The sequence below is a fragment of the Limulus polyphemus genome, unplaced genomic scaffold, assembly GCF_000517525.1.
Source record: "Limulus polyphemus unplaced genomic scaffold, Limulus_polyphemus-2.1.2 Scaffold306, whole genome shotgun sequence".
Lineage (NCBI taxonomy): Eukaryota > Metazoa > Arthropoda > Merostomata > Xiphosura > Limulidae > Limulus > Limulus polyphemus.
Genome location: NW_013665916.1, coordinates 358,158 through 367,852, shown reverse-complemented (window position 1 = coordinate 367,852; position 9,695 = coordinate 358,158). Strand labels below are relative to the sequence as shown.

The window sequence follows — 9,695 nt, the reverse complement described above, 5'->3', positions numbered from 1 at the left end:
TATAATGAGTAATTTACATTAAATTCCGTACTTCAGAAAGGGGATGATAAATAAAATAGAGAAGGAAGAAGATCTAAAGAATAAATAAATTCTGACACTAGAGGAGATTAAAGATTTTAAAAAATTCCTTATAAAATTAAACCTTAAAACTAATATAATATTAAACTGATTTATTAACTACGTGTAGATACTTAGCTTATTCGTATACATTGATAATGTAGTTTATTTAACTGTGTAAGAAGTAGTGATACGTGCACTTTGACCTACCTGATCCACTCATTAAATACAGACGCAAGTGATTCTACAGAGGAAGCAGTTTTATCCCAAATACATTATAGGGAAAACATTTTGATTGCCCATTAAAGCAAGGCAATAAGTGCTGCAGAAAGAGAAATTTTACAACCCAGGAAAAGCTCCTACCAAGTGCTCTTTGAGCTCTAAATAATTTATCATTATTAACTATATGAACAATTTTGTATACTTTACACAGATCATGTAGCGTCAAAGTAGTTTGTGAATTTTCACAATCGAGAAGGCTAGACAGCAAAATGGCTTCAGGAACTTCAAGAGTACAACATTAACATGTGCAACATCTTGGACAGAACTATTGAAATGTTAATGCATTATCTTGAAGCACATGTGTAAATGAATAATGTAAACAGTGTGAAAAGATGGAAACACGAGATAGTATATCCAATCAACTTAAAGTTGAACAGAGTACAGTCAAAGATGTTACATCCACCAGTGATGATAAAAGAGCCAATGTGGTCCAATACTTAATTGAAAAATGCTCAAGCAAATGATGAGTTTGAAACGAATTATTCAGTGGATCCGGAACAGTTAAGAAAAACCCTCGTGGAAATAGTTACTCCATACAACAAAAAGATGTACTTGGCACAGAGGAATCCATCATGCCTACAATACAGTTTATGTCAGAAATGGGAAGAAACCAGAGGACAGAAACAATGACAACAGTTGGTACTTACACAGTTACTACATTCAGAAGTATATAATTTCCACAACCTTCCAAAAGCTGGACAGTTAGATGTTAAGATATTGGAAAGAGCAAGAAGATACTTCTATTGAGTTGGACGTTGGGGGTCTGTAGAGAAATGCTGTCGATATACTTCATCCGCGGCTACAGAGTAACAGTAGAAATAAATATATTAGGGAGGTGATGAAATATTTCAAACTGCCAAAAGTATATGATGTCCATCAACAGGAAGAAATAATTAACAAGAACATTCGTCGATAAATTTTGTTTTAAGATTTGAAATGCACATGGAACTTCACCAAGATCAGAGATAGAAAACTTGTTTTGAGAAATGTTTCAAATTTCTATAATAAAAAATGCTAAATAACCCTTCCACCATCTTTCGCTGCCACTATAAACTTTTAGGTCAATTAATCATTTATGTGGATAAACATCAGAAAATGTGGACCAAGATTTTCCACTGCTGTTTATGAGTTATCAAACAGCAGTGCACAAAATTATAGACAACACCATCATAATTGATGTTTGGGAGATAAATAAATATGTCATGTAACCTCTGCATTCACATCCAGAGAATAATTACTCAGGAGTCTTACACTGTACATACATAAAGACTAAGGAGCACCATTGAAGTCAGAGATGACTTACCGGGAAAAGACTTTATACCAGCTAGTTACTAATGTCGGTAACACTGGATTCTATCAAAATGACATGGTATGATTGTACTAAAAAATTAATGATGTGGTTTACAGTTTACACAATCCAGAAAAAGAGGCAGCCCGAGCCGAAAATCAGCCATCGTGATCATTTTTTGAAGTATTTAAGATGAAATGGTCAACTGAATAATTTCAGGGGAGAATTAACCAGTGGAAAATTAACCTGCACAGAGCTCATGGTTCCTGTTGAGACTAATTTCAGTGGATTTGTTCGACCACCTACTTGGGGAGTACTCCTCCAGTGAGAGGACAGTAAGTAACAGTAAGGGATAAAACGGTATACCATAACAACTCTAGTTAAAGAAAAACATATTTAGTGAAGGAACAGTTTAGTTGTTCAAGGGAATTTACAATCCGAGAAAGAGCCAACTTTGTAAGCCAGTTCAGTTCCAGTCAGTGAACTATTCATTTCTGTGATTCAATTAGTACGCTATACAGTGACTTAGCGTATTTGTTATTCAATGAAAAGTGAAGGGAAATTTGAAAAATTTATTTGTGAGTTAGGCATGCTATTAAAATATAAATTTCTGCCAACTACTATTTGTGAAGTTAGGCTTACAAATGAAAGTAGCCTGTAACTAACACCAAAAGGTAATAAACTAATTTATCATTACATGGACTGTCTTTGGCATTATTTTTGCCAAATTATCCAAAAGATCCCACCCAATGTTGCTCGAAAATGCTGATTTAATGGCATTTCGTGGTAAAGGGTAGTATAAAGAAAACATATATAGGGATATTGAAAAAAAATTGGTATGCATTTTGGAAGTTTTAAAGGTTATATAAATGTACAAAGTAAAATGGACAAACATGTTTTTATTTTTCACATCAACATCATTTTGCACACCAACTTCTCAGTCGGAGTCAGACTGACGACGGCATTTTACAGACATACACTATCCTACCAAAAGTCATGAGACACATCTCTGATTGCGGGAAAATTAATATGACGATGAAATATGCAAATAGCTTCACTTATAAAGGGGATCAGCGGTTGCTAGAAGTCATTTCGAACTTTTACACCGAACGATGAGTACATGGAAAGAGCTAAGAGTTTCAGAGGGGAAGGATAGTTGAATGTCATGAGGGAAAATGTCTGTATGTGCTATTGCGCAACAATTAAACATTCCCAGGTCAACAGTTGGCAACATGTTGAAAAAATGGAAGTCCACAGGTGACAATGAGCCCAAGAAACGACTAGGTAGGCGTAAAATACTGACTGACAGAAGCCGACACGCCTTGAGAAGGCTGGTTACCTCAACTCGCCGTCAGACTTTAGAGAATCTATGTTTGGAGATGCAAGCAGCCACAGGCAATCCTATAAGTGTTTCCACGACACGTCGAGAGCTGTATGCCATGAATTTTCACAGAAGAGCTACAGCCCACAAGCCGTTGATAACAAAAACAAATGCACGCCGAACCTGGACCGGGGATCAATGAAAATCGGTCCTGTGGAGCGACGAGTCACGCTACACGCTCTTCTAGTCTGGTGGACTTGTTTGGGTGTGGAGGATGCCTGGAGAACTCTTATTACCTAAGTGTGTTGTCCGAACAGTGAAGTTTGGAGGTGGTGGTATAGTTTGGGAGTGCTTCTCGTGGTATGGTCTAGGTCCACTGGTCACAGTGCATGGATCCATGAATGCCGAGCCCTACATTGATGTACTGAACGATTCTGTGTGTTCTACATTGTGGCAATTTTATGGCACCGGCCCTTGCACCTTCCAACATGATAACGCTCCATGTCACAAAGGATTGTGGATGCATGGTTTGAAGAGAATAACATTGGAACATTGCAGTGGTCAGTACAGAGCCCCGACCTCAACCTGATAGAACATCTTTGGAATAAACTGGAACGCAGAATTAAGGCAAGACTAGGACGGTCCTCTTCAGTAATGGAGCTTACTAATGTTTTAAAGGAGGAGTGGAGCACAATACCACCAGCTTTCTGCCAGAAATTAGTAGACAGTCTTCCACGACACATTTAAGCAGTCATTAAGGCTAAAGGCAGGACAACACGGTACTAACGGGCCAATACGCTATTTATTTCTTGGAATAAAGACATGTTTTATTCCTAACTACCCGTGTCCCATGACTTTTGGTAGGATAATGTATCTTGAGTACAAATACATTTGTAATACACCTGATATTTTGTGTACAGCAGACATAAATGTTACTGAAACTTTGCCACATTTCGTGTAGATACACACAGTAAAGTCGAAATTATAATAAACATTCCTTCAGTGCACTTTCAGTTAAAGAAAATGTTATAAATTGCTACAAATTTCCCATGCATTGGGAGTACATATATGTTGAACACTAATGTTTTCTACACATTCTAACTTTTATTATTGCTATGAGGTCATATAATCATACAAGTATGCTTCTTGAAGACTAAAGCACTTGTAGAGAGGAGTCATCAAATAAAGATTAATGCTAAATTTTAAATCCTTACCTCTTCAGCATAAGATCTTCCAATTCCTTCAGTAGCTCCAGTTATCACTGCAGATAGAAATGGGAAACAAAGTGTGAGCTTAAACCCTATAATGATTGAAATAACTACGAATTTCACCCTTCTATAACTAGTACAAATTATCTTTATTTGGGTATATTGCAGTAATTCTAAATTCTCATGCAGTTTCTGGATGTAGTTAATCACATCCGTATTAAACAAATGTTTTATGATCGTAAATGTGTTAATGCTTTTACACGGGCAAAGTGATGGCACACTACGAGACACACATTTGGCATATAATGCTGTTTGAATACAAAAAGGGAACAACGTCTCTGTAGCCACAAAGAATATCAAAGAAGTTTATGGAAATGTTTTGAACATTCGTAAATGTCAACGATGGCTCAGCAAATTTCGTCCAGGTTACTTTAGCCTGAAAACTGTGATGGCAGGGTCCGACATGTTGGAATTGATACTCTGAAGACGCTTGTTGAGTCTAACCCAAGGCAACACACTCGTGAAATGGCTCTGCAATTGCATGTATTTCATGAAACAATACGTAAACATCTAAGGAATACGGGAAAACTCCATAAAGAAGGTGTTTGGGTGCCTCACGAACTCTCCGATGATCATTGTTTCCAGCGTGTGAACGTAGCTTCGTCTCTTCTGGCGCGTAATACGCGTGAATCATTTATGGACAGAATTGTCAACGGTGATGAAAAATTGATTCTCTATGCGAATATTAAAGGCCAAAAAAACAATGCCTCAGTCCTAGACAAAAACCACTTTCAACCCCAAAACCTGGACTTCATCCGCAGAAAGTGATGCTTTACATTTGGTGGGATATCAAAGGAGTAATTAATTTCGAACTCCTCATTCCACAGCGAACTGTCAATGCAGAGATCTATAGTCAGCAACTGGAACGTTTAAATCAAGCCCTTCATCAGAAATGCCCTTCACTCGGAAAGGCGTTTTTTCTTCTCCACTACAATGCACGTCCACATGTAGCACGTTTGACGCAACACAAGATTACGGAGTTAGGTTGGGATGTTCTCCCCACCCACTATATTCTCCAGATACGCCACCATCAGATTACCATCTTTTTCGTTCGCTGTAACACCATCTTAATGTGAAACGTATGCAAATATGGAAGGTGTTAAAGAGGACCTCGAGACGTTTTTTGCTTCAAAGCCAAGTGATTTCTTTTATTCATGGAATTAACAATCTGATTGTAAGATGGAAAAGCATCATCGATAAGAATGGAGACTATTTCATTTAATTGATTTTTTGTTTTGATATAGAAGTTGTTCGGTTTTTTTTTTCATCTCAAAAAAGCGACATTAATTTCTTGATGGCCTAATATTTGCATGATGAAACTAATATACTTTGAATGTATAAAATTAAGTATTACCAGTACTTGTAAAAGCTTCTGTTATAAAACAATTTTTATTTCCTCTAGGTTACTTCTGACAACTGGCCGATGTCTACTTTTTTTTCAAAAGCACGTGTACAAGGCAATGAACCATAAAGAACAACGCTATAGGAAAGGCACTTTCAAGAAGTAATTTTACTTCAAGTTCAAATGCAAGCAGATAAAGAAATAGCTCTACTACTAGTAGTAATGTTGGTACACAGTTGTGTCTACAACAAGTCATCATCAGAGACCTGCTCTTGCTGGATGTGGTCTTCTATTCCAAAACAAAAGCACGAGACAATGAATCACGTGTTGAAAAGCCCACAACACAGAATGGACTTCATAATAAAAATAGTATTTGTATTTCGCTTTCTCCAATACTGTTTTGTGTATTTTTGTAGTTATTTCAGTCCTGTTTCAAAACATTATTCCAAAGCAAAACAACAACAAAACAATATTTAATATGGAAATATTTGATTCTCGTGATTTCATGCCACAAAATATTTTTGTCTTGCATTAAAAGTGGGTTTTAGCGTACAATAGGCCAGTCACCATTTCAATATATATATATTACTATAACTAATTTCCAGATAGAAATACTTAAGATGTATCAAAACATTATTAATTATTTTGACAGTACCACTTCAAACTATATTCATTATTGGCGTATTTATTTCACGGCGATACGATCTGACAAACGAGTAATGCAGGTTTTAGGAGAACAAAATTATTTTGGCAAAATGATGTATCAAATTGTGAATATATAATTTATACGTTCAGGGACTTCGGAAAGCTAAAGTTTTTTATAACTTATTTGTGGTAAGAAACACCTAAAACAGATTTATGGAACGACTAGCAAGAACCACAGTAGCTACTTCAATAGTGTAAATTCTATTATAATTTGAGAGAAGTTTGTGTTATTTTTGTCCTCTAATTCCTCCTAAGCTTTTGCATTTAATTTGTTAACTATGGTTTAATCAACTAGGAATAATTAGGGATATGTCAAAAAGTTATTTGTTTTTTAAAATAAATAATTTCATAACGTTAGAGCTGGCTAAATATAGAAAATTCAGTGGGGGTGGCCGCTAGGGGTACCGATAGGATTCCTCCAGTTTCCTCTTTCATTAAATGTGGTATGCATACAGTCTAATAAGCCAAAATGGATGGCCGAAATAATTTCCTTGATCAATGACATTGCTCAGATAAGAAAGATTCTCTAACTATTAGGAGGAGGTTATCTGCATGACCAAACAAGTAGACTGGGATTTCGAATGACATACATCCCAGTTCCGTTGCCAGAGGTATTGTACTTTACTGTAAATCGAAAATATGACCCCTTTAAAATTACCTGACTGTAGTATGATTTAATTATATGCTAAATCCAAACCTGCTAGTTAGTCGAAAAAAAAACCCGTAAACAAAACAATTCAAAATGATAATAAGATTCTGCTTTTTAACATTGTTGATAAACCAAAAGTTATGTACTCTCGAGACCAACATTTACTGTACGATGAGCTCACTCTCAAATTAATTATACAATTGAGATTAGCTTTCATGATGCATTTTTTTAAAATTGAGAACAGTTTGTTGTTATGACTTTAGGAAAAACAAAATATTAATATTATCACAGAGGCTCCCAACATTTCTCAAAAATGAAAGTGACTCTCGACATTATAGCCGTAGATTGAAAGTCATGTATCTATCACAGTATCAGCTTTGACAGACAAAACTTTTATCATACATACCTGAAAAGAAATGTTTGTGTAATTACTTAAGACATTTGTCAATATTTTAATCCATGTGTCTAGAAATACCTAAGGTTTTCGTTTTTTTTATTGCTTAGATGATCCTGGATTAAAAATTAATGGTATATTTTCAGAGGAACAGAAACAAATTTCGAATTATTTGATTTTACAAAGAAGTTGTGCCTACTAGTCAGTTGCTATAAGAGCTGCAAGTAAGATTCTGGTTGACTTGAAAAATACCTCTGGATTTAAGACTGAAATATTCAAAATATTTAGATTGGAAATAACGCAGAACTAACAAACTGCCTGCCGACAGCCGACGTTCGATGACCAATATTGGGATTTTATGAAACTATTCCTATTAGTTTTAGGGAAACTTTAAAATAAAGATCAAAGTGCAATTAATTTGTGAAATATTGAATATCAAAACAAATCAGTGAAAAAGCGTGAATTAAGCTTGCATTCATTTCACTGGTTCTATAAACCTTATAAATCAAACATTTATATTAGAAATACAACATGCACTGAAAGAACTAATTATTTTACAGTTCGTTAAGAAGACTGATGATTACTAAATAAAATAAAACTTAAGCCTACAAAAAAATAACTTAAAAAAGGAGAATAAGATCATACGGGCTTGTTTTATTTAAAAAAAAGAATATATTCTCATCAAGTTTGGGTACAATTATTCTTGACATGTTACAACTTACAGTGAGTTCACACTTCAGTTAAGAAACCTCCCGTTGTACGAGATCTTAAAATGTCATTCGAGTACTGTTTATTTCGCACCGTTGTTGTGATGGGAAAAACGAAATTCTTATTTTCTCTTTGCGGATTATCCAATCACGTTAACAAAAAAACTTATAAATTAACTAAAAATGTAAGATATTATGTGCATATGAGAAAAAAATCCCTTGTTTGTATTTTAGTATTAAGTTGAATTTCATTTAGTTGAATATAGTTAGAAATATTAAATTTAAAATAGGTTGAATTTTTAATTAAAACAAAACAAAACTGGTAACTAATATAATCACAGAGTAATGTGTGGAAGTTAAAAATAATAGCTGTTTAATAGAAAACAAAAGAATTAAACAATTTAAAACGCATTAATTAAAAACTAATGTTTTTTACGATAACGATGATGACCTAGTTAAATGTACATTATACTCTGGGCCGGTTCTATGCAGGTCCGAAGGGCTCAAACTTAAAGAACCCACAATAAACTTTTAGGAGCGCAAAAATTATAGAAATTTAGAAAAAATACTAACAAGCAAAGAGAACATTGATATTTGTGGTGAAAATTTGTTTGCCCGTTAGTTTTGCGAGTAGAGAACGATCGTTTTCGAGACTAAAGTTGATAAAAACATTTTTGCGTTCCACAATGGTACAAGAGAGATTAAATGGTCTAGCAATAATTTTTATAGAGAATAAAACTTCCAGAGAAATTGATATGGAAATATTAAGGAAAAGATTTCCATGTTAAAAACTCGTTAAGTTCCATTTTCTAAAAACTAATCTTTGTTGTTAACTTGTTTTTATACTAGGTTTCATTTTTGTACGCTGTATTTTGGATTTAATATATATATTTGAAATGTTGTAAAGTACAGAAAAATAAGTAAGAAATGTAGCTATGAAAACTTGTAAAAGGGCGCTTTTTTTCGAAACCTTCAATTTTTGAACTTGAGCCGGTACTGACCATGCTTACACATACCTTGTCTGCAAACTTACCTGCCCATCGTCCTACTTTGCTCCAGTTCACTGACATTCCAAGTTTGGGGCCAAGAAAACAGATGTAAATAGCTTTACAAATCCAAAGTAAAATTTTTAACGAAATGTATACTGAGTAGGTTAATCCAACTAAAGCGAGAATTGAAACGCTTGAAAATTCGTATCCATTATTCCACGTTTGCTTTCCTTCACACATTTTATTAGAATATAGTTATATTCCGAAAACTCAGAAACCAACTTTCACGGTCCGACTGAGAAAAAAACAACAACTGATTATTATGTGTGTGAATCTGTATAAGTATGAAATCGATCACGTGATTGTAGTGCATGATTTAAAGCAAATACGCCCTCTTGGCATTTCTTTTGTTTTTACTAAACTTGATTAAGAAAGAGTTTTCACGAACCAGTTATGATGTATACACTTATTTCTTATAGCTTTGTCTTCCTCTAGATATCACTAGTGGGGAATTCTGAAAAATTAAACCAACTTTGTCTGTGAATAACCTCAAGCCAATGTAGTCTGTTTATGGGCACAGTTTTTTCTGGATCAGCTTTAAACCAAATTGTATGTTTAGGAGTTAATTTCTCTAAATAAATTACGAGACTTGATTATTACCTACCTAGCAACAATTAAATCACGTCAATATGA

The 9,695-nt window shown here is 34.5% G+C and overlaps 1 protein-coding gene across 1 annotated transcript in view; it reads right to left on the bottom strand.

Annotated features, from left to right (window-relative positions):
• The window catches only part of LOC106457236 (very-long-chain 3-oxoacyl-CoA reductase-like), a 28,564-nt gene extending 19,322 nt beyond the window's left edge, over window positions 1-9,242 (bottom strand). The window contains exons 1-2 of the mRNA XM_013916631.1: window positions 9,047-9,242; window positions 4,163-4,209 (exon numbers count right to left, since the gene is read on the bottom strand). Coding sequence (XP_013772085.1) covers window positions 4,163-4,209; window positions 9,047-9,242 — 243 coding nt within the window. The remainder of the gene's footprint in view (window positions 1-4,162; window positions 4,210-9,046) is intronic.
• Between the last annotated feature and the right edge of the window lie 453 nt (window positions 9,243-9,695).